This window comes from Hypanus sabinus, chromosome 22 (assembly GCF_030144855.1).
Source record: "Hypanus sabinus isolate sHypSab1 chromosome 22, sHypSab1.hap1, whole genome shotgun sequence".
Taxonomy (NCBI): Eukaryota; Metazoa; Chordata; class Chondrichthyes; order Myliobatiformes; family Dasyatidae; genus Hypanus; species Hypanus sabinus.
This window is the reverse complement of record NC_082727.1, coordinates 49,465,514-49,480,954: the sequence shown is the minus strand read 5'-3', so window position 1 is coordinate 49,480,954 and position 15,441 is coordinate 49,465,514. Positions and strand designations below refer to the sequence as shown.

General features: G+C 40.7%; 1 protein-coding gene and 1 long non-coding RNA gene across 2 annotated transcripts; one reads left to right on the top strand and one right to left on the bottom strand.

Annotated features, from left to right (window-relative positions):
• Positions 1-669: 669 nt before the first annotated feature.
• On the bottom strand, positions 670-6,683 carry LOC132379781 (uncharacterized). Its single transcript, XR_009507532.1, has 5 exons — positions 6,580-6,683; positions 6,369-6,457; positions 3,431-3,495; positions 1,275-1,364; positions 670-929 (listed from the first exon to the last, which is right to left on the bottom strand). It is a non-coding gene; the product is annotated as an uncharacterized LOC132379781 (long non-coding RNA).
• Positions 6,684-7,420: 737 nt separating this feature from the next.
• Positions 7,421-10,054, top strand: foxi1 (forkhead box i1). The gene is made up of 2 exons (XM_059948065.1): positions 7,421-8,249; positions 8,898-10,054. The coding sequence occupies exons 1-2, from the start codon at positions 7,655-7,657 to the stop codon at positions 9,440-9,442; spliced, it is 1,140 nt and encodes a 379-aa protein (XP_059804048.1). The 5' UTR covers positions 7,421-7,654; the 3' UTR covers positions 9,443-10,054.
• Positions 10,055-15,441: the final 5,387 nt, after the last annotated feature.

Below are 15,441 nucleotides of genomic sequence, written 5' to 3'. Positions count from 1 at the left end.
ATTCCTCCTCTTAAACACACACTTGTTTTCCTCAATTTTCCTGTTCTAATGAAAGGCCATTGATCTCAAATATTGACACCTTTTCTCTCCTTGGATACTGTTTGACTTGATGAGCACAATATTTTCATTTTTGTTGCATTATTTTATACATCCATCTACTAAAAGATGTTACAGTGACTGTCAAGGTGCTCCATGTTATAATTCAGTAAACACATTTCAAAAATAATGAACTGATTTCAAAATATGTTGGAATATCTAGAACACATCATGAAAGTCCACCATTTTTGATGGGTGTAATTAGATAGTGTGGAGAATTATGAAGTAGATGAATTTCACAACTGGAACCATCTATCTAGATATTCAAGTTATGGCAATAAATAAATTTGATTATTCCTGCTATGACAAATAACATAAATAATTGGAAATGTATTATTCAAGTGATATAAATAACAAGTGACTGGTGGGACAAATTATTTAATGTTCCAAATCTCATATAAACATTGAGATAGAATTGCACAGCAAGAAATGAAAATAAATATTTTTGCCAAAAAGTAGATTAATAATAATTCTTTTATCGGCTGTTTTGTGTGAATAATTTTAATCTGGAAAAAGGGATACATTGATAAATTCTCACCAAATACTTATTTACTATCCGATTATGGCATTAACTTGGAAGAGAAATTTAATAGAATAAATTTAGAAATGCTGAAAGAACTCGGCCAATTAAGCACCATTTGTGAAAACAAAAACCAGTCAATGTAAGGGTCATTGAATATTCCAAACCCTAAGGAAGCGTTCCCTGCACAGTTTTCTCTTTCCACGGTTAACTGAGTTCTCTCAGCATTTTCAAACAAGAGAAAATCTGCAGATGCTGGAAATCGAAGCAACACACACAAAATGCTGGGGAAGCTCAGCAGGCCAGGCAGCATCTATGAAAAAGAGTACACAGTTAACATTTTAGGCCGAAATCCTTCATCAGGACTGGAGAAGGAAAAATGGAAAGTCAGAGTAAGGAGGTGGGGGAGGGAAGGAAGAAGTACAAAGTAGTAGGTAATATGTGAGACTGGGAGAAGGGGAGGAGTGAAGTAAAGAGTTGGGAAATCAATTGGAGAAAGAGATAAAGGATGGAAGAAGGGGAAATCCGATAGGAGAGGACAGAAGGCCATGGAAGGGAAGGGGGAGGATCATCAGAGGTGATAAAGGGAAAAGGGAATGGGGAATGTTGAAGTGGGGGAATGGCAATTTCTTGAAGTTCAAAAAATCGATGTTCCTACCATCAGATTGGAAGCTACCCAGGCGGAATATCAGGTGTTGCTCCTCCAATGTGAGTGTGGCTTCATCGTGGCAGTACAGGAGGCTGTGGACTGACATGTCGGAATGGGATTGGGAAGTAGAATTAAAATAGGTGGCTAGCAGGAGATTTGAAACAGATTTATTATCACCGGCATATATCATGAGATTTGTTAACTTAGCAGCAGCAGTACAATGCAATAAGTGATAATATAGAAAAAATAAGTAAATCAATTACAGCAAGTTTACATATGCATATGAAATAGATTAAAAATTGTGCAAAATCAGAAATAGTATATATTAAAGAAATGAGGTGGTGTTCATGGGTTCAATATCCATTTAGGAATCATATGGCAGTGGACAAGAAGTGGAGAAGAGTCACTGAGCTGAAAGCGTTAAGCCTCTGTACCTCCTTCCTGACAGTAACAATGAGAAGAGGGCATGTCCTGGGCAATGGGGGTCCTTAAGAGTAGACATCGCCGTTCTGAGACACCACTTCTTGAAGGTGTCATATTACAGAAGTTATTACATGAGATGGAGCAGACTAATTTTACCACTATCCGTAGTTTATCAGTTTCTTTCGGTGTTGTGCAGTAGCCACCACAACACCCCACCCCCACCCCCCCATACCAGAGAGTGATGCAGCCTGTCAGAATGCTCTCCATGGTACAGCTATAAAAGTTTGAATGTTTTAGGTGACAATCCAAATATCTACAAACTCCTAATGAAATATCACTGTTGTCTTGCCTTCTTTATAGCTGTATCGATATGTTGGGATAGGGATAGATCCTGAGAGATCTTGACAACACAGGACTTGAAATTGCTCAGTCTCTCCACTTCTGATCCCTCTATAAGGATTGGTTCGTGTTCCCTCGTCTTAACCTGCCTGAAGTCCACAATCAGCTCTTTTGTCTTACTGACATTGAGTGCAAGGTTGCTGCTATGACTCCACTCAACTAGCTTCATCTGAGCTTGAGATCCCACTTTATATGGCAAATGGAACACAGGTGTTCAGAGAAGCCGTCCAGAGATTACTCAAACTTCCAGTACCCTGCCTCTCCTTCACCATGTCCCATTCCCATTTCCCTCTCTCACTTTATCTCCATCCCTTCACATTATCTCCCCCTGGTGCTCCTCCGTCTTCCTTTCATTCCATGGCCTTCTGTCCATTTCTATTAAATTCCACTTCTCCAGCCCTTTATCTCTTTCACCAATTAACTTCCCAGCTCTATACTTCACCCCTCCCCGCTCCTGGTTTCACCTATCACCTACCACCTTGTACTTTTTAACACAAAGTGCACTGCAGACGCTATGGTCAAATCAAGACGTACAAAAAAGCTGGATGAACTCAGCAGGTCGGGCAGCATCTGCTGAAAGAAACAGTCAACATTTCGGGTCTAAAGAAGGAGGGGGCAGGGGCCCTATAAGGAAGGTGGGGGGAGGGTGGAAAACCAATCAGAGGAAAGATCAAGGGGTGGGGGAGGGAAAGCAGGGAGGGGATAGGCAGGAGAGGTGAAGAAGGAATCTAAGGGGAAAGCACTATGGGTAGTAGAAGAAGGCAGAGTCATGAGAGGTGATAGGCAGCTAGAAGAGGAGACAGTAGAGGTGGGATGGGGAAGGGAGAAGGAGGGAATTACCGGAATTTGGAGAATTCGATGTTCTCATGAGAGGTGATAGGCACCTTGTACACCTTGTACTTCTTCCTCCCCTCCCCCCACCTTCTTACTCTAACTTCTCATCTTTTTCTCCAGTCCTGATGAAGGCCAAAACATTGACTGTTTACTCTTTCCCAGAGATACTACCTGCCTGCTGAGTTTCTCCAGCATTTTGCGTGTGTTGTTTAGATTTCCAACTTTTGCTGATTTTCTCTTGTTTGCAATTAAACAACATTTGTGGAGTTGGAAGGCAGTCAATGTAAGGGTCCGTGAATATTCTGAGCCCAGAGGAAGCATCCTCAACCTGAATTATTTGCTGTTTTCTCTTTCCACAGAGGCTGATTAACTGGCTGAGTTCTCCCAGCATTTTGTTTTTTTTTTGTTTTGGATTCCAGTATCGGCATTTACTTTATTTTCCACTTAATGGGATAGTTATCCAGTGAAAATAGATTGAGAAAAGGATCAAAATACAATAGGTTACTCACAACCTTGGAATTTCATTACCAATCCGCTGTTAACTTCTCCAAAGCTCACATCCTATTGCCACAGCCTATAAAGGAAGTCAACAAGTTTATTTATACTCTGTTCCTACAGCACCAGTACCATTCCATGTTCACCAAGATTATCAATGTCATAATTATTTGACTGTGGTGTATGCAGTAATAAATAAATAGGGTATATAATAAAAGTCCTTTTCCCATGACAGAATGTGCATAGATTTAAGATGAGATGCAGGAGGTTTAAGGAGGGTTTAAAGGGATTTTTTTTCCACACAGGTGGTTAAAGTCAGGATTACATTGCCTAGAGGTGGTGGAGGTGATACCCTTAAGACAGGTATGCAAATCACTAAAGATTGGCATATCATTGGTCAATGGGATCAATGTCGATAAGCAAAATGGGTGGCATGGGGATGATGAACCAAAGAGCTTGTTTCTATGCTTTATGGCTCTCTGACACTATGACAATCTATCATGCTGTATTGGACAGAGACAGAGCAAATCTGACAGCTCCAAACTGGGGCATTTGTGAAAGGATAATTGCCAGTGCCAGAGTATACCACACCACAGCATATCATTCATTCTCCCATCATCATCAAGCGGAAGTGTCAACTCCTTCGAGGAGAGCAGAAGAATATTAGAACAGCAGCATTGAACTCAAATAGGAAGTGTTACAGTGTGATTTGCAGGTGAGCCTGTAGAAAAAATATGATGCAGGTGGAATTGGGTATTTCTGCTTACAGGTGCCGTTTCACTAGCTTGCCATTCTGTTCTGGACCACCTGAATAACAGGCTACTGTTCACACTACAACTACATTTCACACTACAACACAATTGTCCCATCAAACTTATCACCAAGCTCCAAGAGCTGGGTCTCAGTAGCTCTCTTTGCCATGGGATCCTTGATCTCCTCAGTGGAATACCACAATCAGTGTGGATTGATAACAGCATCTTCTACTTATTGGTCATCAATGCAACATGGGTGTGTTTGGTTAAGTCTCTGCTCCACTTTCTTTACATTTAGAGCTTTGATGTAAAGCTCAGCTCCAACACTATCTACAGATTCGCTGAAGACACCACTAGCATTGGCCAAATAATGGGTGGTGATAAATTCATGCACAGGAGTGAGATTGAACACCTGCCTGAATGGTGCCACAATAACAGCCTTAATTATTAACACAATAACTCAGTAACATCAAAAATAAGAAATTAATAATTTTCTTCAGAAAGTCAGTGTCAAAAGACCAGATGTCAGTTTTCAATGGTGGGTCAGAGGTAGAGAGAGTTACAGCTTCACATTTCTAGGCAGTAGCATCTTAGGTGATCTGTTGTGGACCCAGCACATAGATGTAATCATAATAGAAGGCTCACCAGTAGCTCTGCTTTGAAAGAGCCCAAGGAGAATTGACGTGTCACAAACCATATCCTGACTGGTTGCATCAAGGATTGATACGGCAATTCCAACACACATGAATGCACGAGACTGCAGAGAGTGGTGGAGTCAGCAGTCCATCACAGGCACAGCTCTCCCCAGCATTGAAAGCATTGACATGGGGCAGTGCCCCAAGAAGGTAGCTTTGAGGATCCCCACCATCCAGGCCATGCCCACCTCGCTGCTAGAATCAGGCAGGAGGCCTGAAGTCCCATACAATCAGATTCGGCAACCTTCAATCCTGATGATGGATCTCAGCCTGAAACATGAACTGTTTATTCACTTCCAGAGATGCTGCCTGACCTGCTGAGTTCCTCCAGCATTTTGAGCTTTGTGCATCTCGCTCTGGATTTACAGCGTCTGCAGAATGTCTTTTGTTCAGACTCAGGAACAACATTTTCTGTAATCATCAGGTTTTTAAATTAACCTGCACAACCCTCACCTTACCTCAGCAATGAAGTACAACAGAGTACCTATCTTGTATGATAAAGATGAAGTCTTGATCTCTCAATCTTCCTGATGATGGCCCGTATTTATTATTTGTCTACCTGCACTGCACTTTTACTGTAACTGTGGCATTATTTTATTCATCCTGCTATTACTTTCCCTTGTGTACTATCTTAGTGCACTTAAGTTCAGAGTAATATGTCTGATAGCATGTGGAATGAAACTTTTCACATGTACATGTCTTACAAGTGGCAATAATAATGTGAGAATAATAAAGAGTTAATAAATGAATTTGTCTCCAAGGCAACACACACAAAATGTTGGAGGAACTCAGCAGGCAGCATTATGGAAAAGAGTAAACAGTCATCGTTTCAGTCCGAGAAGGAAAGGAAGGGGGAAGGAGGCAAACTATGAAGGTGGGGGAGGGGAGGAAGAATTACAAGATAATAGGTATACCTATAATAGGACACCTATTACAAGGTGATAGGTGAAACCAGGAGAGTGAAGTAAAGAGCTGGGAAGATGATTGGTGAAAGAGATGAGGGCTGGAGAAGTGGGAATCTAATGGGAGAGGACAGAAGGCCATGAAAGAGAGGAAAGGGGGAGGAGCAGCAGAGGGAGGTGATGGGCAGGTAAGGAGAGAGAGGCTGATTTCTTTTTATTGCATTGATATCTTGTTTTGCACAACCTTTCTCTTCACTGCTTTATATTGCAAACAAGGGTTTAATTTTATCTATATCTTCTGTGCAATGGAGTCTCCTTATCAGGCTGTGATACAACCAGGCAGAACTCTTTCCACCATCAATCTATAGAAACTAAGAATTTCCTGCCTTGCTCAGCGTCATCCACCCCAACCAGTTCCATCTTTCATTTATCATGGCTTACTTCATCTGGGCCTCTCACTTCTGTATCCTAGCCATCCTTCTTAGTCTTGAGCCAAAGTGCTGTCTATCTCTTTCCCTCCATAGATGCTGCTCGACCGGCTTAAGTCTTCATTCAGTTTATGTTTTATCTATCATTTGCGGGTTAAACCCAGAAACCCTTTACCTGACATTTTGTGGGTATATCTTTACCAACAGCCAACTCCTTTCCGGGATCAGCTGGAACGGTATTGAAATGTCAACAATACCAGCAGCCTGTGAATAAAAACAGTAAAATCAGAATAGCTAATCATCTACCTTATTGATCGTTGTTGAAACTTACTAGGAGCAAAAGAAGCTCCGTGCAGAACCTCGCCGGATGTTTAATCATGGCGTACCTCCGATAGGGGTCAGTAGCGTACAATCTCTTTTGCCAGTCAGTTATCAAAAATGAACAACCTATTCTGTAAGTAAGAAGCAGGCTCGTCCTCAGGCATCTATAATGCAAAATAGCGCAAGCATGTTTCGATTTTGCGCCTTCCTTTTTTTTTCGTTGAAGCACGCATATTTTCTTTATATACAGAGTTCAGAGTTCAAACACTATAAACTAGAAACATTAGCAGAGATTAGGCGTTTGCTGATAAATAACGAGAACTGTTATGTGTTTTGCATATACAATACAAATTAACTGTCCTACCTTTACTCTAGTCAGTGTATGTTGGTCAATATGTAACTGTTTATTTCTGCAACAGCAATTGCTTATTATTAAGTAATTCAACTCAGACGGAGTTTGCACACACACAATGCTGTTTACGGTAATTTCTAAAAGATTGCTTGCATTTAGTTATTTAAAGACGGTAGGCGATTTCACTGCAGCTCATTCTGTTGGGGGAAATAACACGCGGAGAACACTTAAAGAGACAGCACTGCGATCGATACGAAGTGAGAATATGCCGAATATTGCACAGGTAAATCGAATAAAACTTTAAACTAAGAGCCGAGTGCAACGTTCTGCTCTTAAAAGCAAATGTGAACTTTGAAGCGCGGGCCAGCTGACTTGGAGTAAAATACTTAGAACTGTGCCAAGTATTAAAATTGCAATATGTCAGCTATGATCCATACTTGAAATTTAAGCTAAATAGGTATAGATATCGGACAGAGTGCACTTATGTATACATTAAATGGACGGTTATGAGGTAGTAAGACTATAGAATATTTTGTGCTCGTGCTGTTCCCTCCAGAGGCTGGCCTGATCTGCGAGGGACACGGCGATCTGCTGGTAGTGACGGTTTGGGGGAGGGGCAGTCAGATTGATATACCTGTTCGAGTTGAGACTGCAGGCGATGCACCTAGTCATTATTTAAATATCGCACTTGGCTCTGGCTCCCATTCTTCAGCTGCAAGGGATCAGGGCAAGTGTAACACCACGCCTGTCCATAAATTTAAAGCCTAAACCAGCGTGCCTAGCGGATTATGAACGCCTTCGGACAGCAAGCTCCGCCAAATGCTTCCCCTCATCAACTTTCCAGCGCACAGGATATCTTGGACATGGCCCTATACTGCGACAACTTCAGCATGTACCCGCAGAATCTACACCATCACCACCCTCAGCGACCCTCTCCCCACCCACCGAGCTATGGGCTGGCCGACTACACCAACCCGACCACCAACCCCTACCTTTGGCTCAACGGACCGGCCATTAACTCTCCTCCTTATCTTCCAGGGAGCAATGGAGCTGCTTACATCCCGTCGGGTTACGGGACTGGCCAGCGCCAATTCCTGTCAACCCCCTCGGGCTTCGGAGGGACTGAGCTGGGATGGCTGTCCCTACCCAGCCAGCAAGAACTTTTCAAAATGGTGCGTCCCCCTTACTCCTACTCCGCACTCATCGCTATGGCCATCCAGAACGCGGCCGACAAGAAACTGACGCTCAGTCAGATTTACCAGTACGTGGCCGAGAATTTCCCCTTCTACAAGAAAAGTAAAGCGGGCTGGCAAAACTCCATCCGCCACAACTTGTCTCTCAACGACTGTTTCAAAAAGGTTCCCAGGGACGAGGATGATCCAGGTACAGTTTGCTGGTTTATTGACCGGTGGCTCTTCAACTTTGAATACATTGGGTAAAGACGCAGTTTAACTATCTGGCGAAGTAGTGACAGAGCTGGCACATCGTTTTGAGAAATTTAATTGTATAATACTTTTAAAAATTCAAACAAGCATCTCTTGAGTGTTTTTAAAGTTTGAAAGCAGTTCTTAAGGAGTTTGCTGGTGTTTGTCTCCAATGGCTAACGTTGCACTCCAAATACAGACAGATTAAATGTGTAAAATCAGCTCGACGTAAAATTGTGATTCCAATGAGGATGTTTCAAAAATCCTGATGCTTGCTAAAACTGGAGAAGTTGCTTGTCAAAACAAAGCCAGTTTCATTTGAAGTTTGTTTTGTTTTGCTGGAGTGGGTTGCGGTAGGGTTGGTGGTGTGTGTATGTGTTTATGTATGCTTAATGGGGGAAGAGAACCTCTTTGATCTCATCAGCTACACTTAAATGTTCACGCTTACTCCCTGTACCGCCATTTCTTGTTTTAGATTACATTTTCTGCTTCTACGGCCAGGAAACGCGGGCAACTGACAAATGACAAGACTGACGACGTTAAAAAAAAGTTTCAGTCAATGGACAGGTCGCTCAGTTTAAACGTTGATTTGTGTTTGCCTTTCCAGGTAAAGGTAACTACTGGACCTTGGATCCCAACTGTGAAAAAATGTTTGACAACGGGAATTTCAGGAGGAAGAGGAAACGCAGATCCGACACCACAGGTCCCAGTGACCACGGGGCTGCCGATAAGACGGACGACACCAGACCTTCAGACACAGTCAGCGTCCTTGATTCTACTTCCCCCGGACTGGAGAGCTCCCCGGGAACCGCAAGCGATTCGAAACCTTCGCCTCCTCCAAGCATGCAATCCAATCCCTGCTTTAGTAACTTTGTGACCAATATGAGTTCTATGATCAGTGGGAACAATGGGATGAACAGGCCGATTTCCTCAAGCGGATTGATGGGAGATTTATCGCAAGGTCGACAAAACCTGTCCGGACTCAATTCATATTCACCTTCACATAACTCAATACACAACACAGTGGACATCCACAATCGATTGAATTACTATCAATCCACTGTTCCAAATCAACAAACTGGACTTAGCGGCCCCCTCTGCAACTTCAGCGTCAATAATCTAATCTACAGCAGAGAGGGCACGCAGGTTTAACAGGAAAAATTGGAAATACAAAGTGTAAAAAAAACCTAGAGAGAAACAGAGAAAATACTTTTTTATATATAGAGAATAACTTTGTAAGTAATATGTCTAGTGTAGTTTGCTGTAAACAGTTTGATCTCGTGTGTTAAAAGTGCCCTTAATACCGATGTAAAGCATCAATAGAACAATGTTTACTTTTAACTGGCCTTTCGTCACAAATCATTTGTTTACATAAGCAACACTATGCAAAATGATATATTTTAAAAGCCGAATTGTCAAACGAACATTGTTTCAATCGCGTAGACGGCAAATAATGCAATAAGCAAACAATAAATTAATTATTTTTAGATGAATACGTAATGTATCTATTGGTCACAGATTTTTGTTCTGGGGGGCTGTTATCCATTGACGGACACTGAAAATTACATAGTTTTGTAAAGCTGAAATTCCAAGTCTTCCGAATTAATTTTTTATGATGAAGGCATTTGACCTTGCGTTCACGAAACTGTTTAACTGACCTGTATGTATTTGGCGCAGTCTCTCTCTGTCTGATAATTCTGCTCCGTGGTGCTAAAGTTGTGTTGCAACATTTCACTTGCATTCTCTGTAGTTAAACTGCCATTCCCTTTGTTTTCACCTAGCAAATTAAACCGCCTACCTTATTTAAACAAAGCCTCGTAGTTTTCATGCGTGGCGCAGTTTAGCAATATGAACTCAAAAGTGTGAAAGTTCGAGATGCTGCACAACAGATCCGGAATCTTTTTCAAAGTCATATATTGTTTCAAATGGTGCTTAATCCCTGTTTAGACTCGTCATTAACTTTAAACCCAGGCTTTAGCCAAAGTCCCTTGAAATGCTTGTGATAACCTTGTCAGAGGGAAGGAGACCATACCTCATTTTATCCCTTATATTTGGAATATATATTGTTATATTTATATACGTATATGATTAGATCTGATTAGAAAGGCTGGCCCTGTAATAGTTAAACTTGAACACACTGGACGCGGTGGTAGAACAAAGGTCCTTACGGAAAATCCTAGCAATTGTGGATAATTTCTCTCACCCTCTGCATGCCATCTTGGCTGAACAGGGGAGCATTTTTAGTTATAGACTAAAGCAACTGCGCTGCTCCGAAGAGCGCTTTATGAGGTCATTCTATATGAGTCAATCTATAGCTGGGGAAGTGATGATGCACCTCCCCCCCCACCCCCCGTTAGACTGTTTGAGGTAACTTTTTTATTATTTCTTACTTCTCTTTTAGTATTTGTATATTTGTACATCTGTGCATTTGTAATGCTACTAGGACATTAATTTCCTTTGGGATCATCAATAAAGTATTTAATCTATATGTGTGTGAATGAGTGTGCATATATGTGTGCGTGTGTGTGTATGTATGTGTAAATTTTGATATACGAAGTGTTGGTATAAATAATTATTTAATTACGCAACCTTTACATATCAAAATTGATATACAAACACGTGAAGTCCGGCGTCTATTTATTTACCTGTTGGGGAAATATATTGAATTAACATTAAACATTGCTGACCTGAAGAGAGTCGCCAGCATACAGCATGTGCTTGTACACAGTTGGTACTTTAATTAGTATAATCTTAATTAGTGCTTGTTTTAAAATTTTGATACGGTGAGTAGACCACAGACAATTATCACTTAAGTAAAGAGAAATGGATTCCTAGTGAACAACGAAAGGACAAGCTTGGTCCTACAGATTTTATACAGCTGCCGCACGGTTTCGACGTTATAGAATATCCCCTTGTAAAGAAAAGCGTGGAGAGCGAAACAGACTCTCGAAGATGGGATGCCCTGATGCTTTAAAGTGGATTAAATGCAAATTAATAAGACGGGAAACTGAAGGCGGAAAAGTTGATTTCGTGCTGAAAGACTTACCCGAGGCTTGAGAACGCTAAAAGTACAGAACGAACTCTTTAAAGTTGTGCCTTTGGGACCTGACCCATCAAGCACAATGTCAGACGTCCTTTGCGATTGCCAAAGCACTTTGCAGATTGTATGCATTACAATAATATTTATTGTACATACTTTTAATCCGTAATGTTTTGCAGTTGATATATGTAGTGTGTTTTGGCAAATTTTAAATTGTTATATTCCACAGATTACGTCATCACCAATTAACTTAGTTATTTGGGTTGGCAAACGAAGGTATGAGTCTGGTGAAATTACCCGGAAACTGGGTGTGTTTACTTTGGCCGAAGCAAATAAACAACAATTGAAATCGAATCTATTGGAGAAAGACCGGGCACAAGAGAAACTGGAGTTTCGGGTTTCCTTCAGCTCGCGGCAGTGTGGACCGACTCACGCCGCTTTATTGACGCTGCAGTTGTGAATGCATGTTTTAGAATTAATATAAAAAATTCAAGTGGAAGTACGGGTGATAAACGGAAGAAAATCCAGGTTAATCTTTCATTGTCGTACCAAATCAAAGTATTTGATGACTCTTGGAGCTCCAATTAGTGCAAACCACGCGCTCATTCCTCGGTAAAATCGATACACCAGTGTTCGTGCTCCAACATCTACTTAGCTTTAATCGCGTATTATTCTGCGAAATGTTATTTGTTAAAGGCATGACTGGTACCAAAAATAAAACTCGGATTGCTTTGTCATTTCGATCGGAATATTGTGGAAAACTTCAGATTACAGAGAAATCTACAAAATTGAAAAGATTTTAAATCTTGAAGCACTCTTAATTATCACGTTCTCTATTATACTGACTTGAGTTCAGTTTTTACTAATTAATTCATAATCTTTTGATTAATTCTTTGTCAATTTATGCATAATCTTTTAATCGGATTCCCTATAAGAACCAGTAAATGCAAAAAAGGAAGATTATATTTTATCTTTTACATTATAGAATATAAACGGATGCGGGTAAATATATTCTAGGAAATGCTGAGGTTTATTGTAGACATTGAATTAATTAATTAATTTAATTACACAGGCGTACACGACGCGTCTTTCTGAACAAATGCACCGACCCCTGTTTAATCAAACTTCCGTTGAAATATAAATGAAATCAACAAACTTAAATTTTACTAATAATTTTCACCAAAAAAAGCCCCAGGACGCTTCTAGTAAGCCTTATCAGAAACAATTTGACTTCGACCAATGTTATCCAAATACTAGGATAAATGCTTAAAGCTTGGTTAAAGGGATGGGGGGGGGGGGGGGGGAGGGACGAATCAAAGGAAAGGCGCTGGGAATGTTATTCCAGATAGAGAGACCAGACAACTAAAAGTTGCACACCCACCAGTACCTAACCTGTGCTAGGACACTGCTGATATGAGCTAGAACGTTAACTGTGTGGGATCTCGCCCGATATCTTGAGTAGTACATTAATGAGTAGTATTTCATACAGATTTTGAAACGTTTAATCCGTCCCCCTCCCCGGCAGCGCCCATCTTTATACACTTTGCAGAAACAGATTGTCTGTCTTCTTTAAAAAAATATTATTTATTTTAATAAAATCGCACTACAAGGCTCTCAATGAATATGAACATCCTAGCGGTACATACTTTTGCTATTGCCCTTGACACTACGTTTTTACACCTATTTCCCTTTGGAATGTGATCCAACTTAACTTCAGTTGAAAAAGAATAAAACAATATATGAGTTATTGTTTATACAGTTTGGTGTTTGACTTATAGCTTCAACCTGGGCAGCTTGCCATCAACAGATGCCGTGAAAATCCAGTGACATTTTACATACTAAAAGTTAGTTTCATTTTGTTTTGAACAAAATGGTTCGAACGTCTATCCCCCAATACGACAGAAAATGCCAATTACTTTCATGTATGGAGACGTGAATACTAAACCAGATAACCACAATTGTTCTGTGATTTCTTGAGGCATTTAATATTTGAATCGTACAGACCACTTCCAGGCACAGAATGAATGGGCTCACGTGTCTGCTGCCAGCTCCGTTTTAGAAGTTGAGACTGGTGTATTGACTGCTTGTCACTTTGGATAAACAGGGTGTAAACCGAAATCTAAAAGACTGGTTCGGAAGTTCAGCTTTCCTCTTGGCCACTGATAAATGTGAGCACATATTTTGTTTTTCTTGCAAATTGATTGGATTATTTGGGTTCATTTCTGAATTTGCCTTCCCTTCCAATTAAGGGCAAAGCTCTTTTTGTTTGCCGCTAAGAGGTCGAGTTTCAGAGTAATTAAACATCAAGTGACAATGCAACAACAGAGCGCCCAAGCAAATCCTGATGCAAACAAAAATCTTCACAGATTGGGACGATAAACACACTGGAAGACTGAAATGTAATGGCAGTCGACGGGTATTACTAGAAATCCAGCGAGGACAGTAAGATAATTAGTTTTGAGCCTTCTATTGATTTGATTAAGTTTTCATTATGCGGTATATAGTTAAGATTTTAACTAACCTAAAGATTCAATTTAGTTGTTAGCTTTGAAATGAGAATAAAGTTAAATATTTTGTGACTTAAGTTTACATAACGAGGCAACAAGCAGAAATGTTCACCTGACAAATATCATTCTTTACTTTTACGCGCGTAGTTCTTCAGTTAAGGAGACCATGTAAAGCGACAGTGTTTTGTGTCCACTTGTACATTTTCTAGGCCACTTTTGGAGGTTGGGGAAGGGGTGGCGAAGAGGTTTGTCTGGCTTTACTGAGGGGAGGAGAATGGGTGGTCTTTCGAGGTCTGCAGATCTGCTTTCAATTTCGTTGCCCAAAGTCGAAATTACCATCATGTTAAGTATGTCGACAAAACGTCGCTCCCTCGCTGTTTGGTAGAACTGGCCATCCATCCTCTCACGGAACATTTTGTACTGCAAGGCGAAACTGAGCAGGGTTGTGGTTTGTAGTGATCTCTGCGCATCTTTGCGCTCGTTCAGTCAAATGAACGAATGCCCCGCGCAATGGGGAACGCTTGCGATCCAAGCCAGATAACTTTGTCCTCGCGACTGGTGAATGCATTATATGCCACTTTCGACTGGATGCACTCATCAGCAATAGGGAAGCACTCAGCCCTTCGACCACCCTCATGTAATTTGTGCAAAGGGTTTTCCGCAACCCACAAAATATTGCATGCTCGCTTATTCCACAAACGTCATGCAGAGTGACGCGAACAAAATTTAGAAACAGCATAATCACCTTCAGATCATGATCAAATATATTTCGAAGAATTATTTAAACAGTGGAAAAAGTAACAAAAGCCTTTTTTTCTGCAGGAAAGGACACTGGAGATTACCTTTGCGTGTGTGGATATGGAGATGAGTGAGAGAATGGAAGGTTTCTAAATACGGCCGAATGACCTCCCCCTCTCCTTTGCCATATTGCGCTTAACTGACAAGAGGACTAGAAGCACCAATCTTTAAAATGAAATAATAAATTATCGGCAAGTTAAGTCGTCAACGAGACTTATCTTACATTCTTTGAGCAGTCAATAGACAAATTATTCACTCTGACCCGCAGCCATAAAGAGTTAAAAGCGCGTTTCTAGTGCAACTGGTACTGTAAGGACGTCCTTAAATACCAACATAAACTGTGGGAAAAATAGCAAGCAGTTTGTGCCAATGTATAGGTTAATAACGTGGAATTTAGCAATAACATTTGTCATAAGGTTTGCTGTTTTCAAATTAACCTCTGGCATTAGGACATCCCCCATACATGCTGCAAATATATGGGAAATAACAAAAATCCTAATTCCCACTGTTTTTAACATTTGAGTATTCAAGAGAGGTGGAAGCATTTTCTTGGATAATATCCATTGGGAAGAATGAACTCATTTTCTAAAATAACTCTTCTACTCACCTGTATTCGTTACAACCAAAAAGTACCTGAGTATTCTAGGGCCAACCACTTAGTGACTATTGTTACGAAGCAAATATTTAACAACCCAAATGAATTATGCCACTGCATATCGTTAGTTATTGTATTTATTATTTAATAGTACCTCAATATATTACTTCGTTGGCAGCTAAACCAAGTCCAGAGTAGTTCACGTAGATTG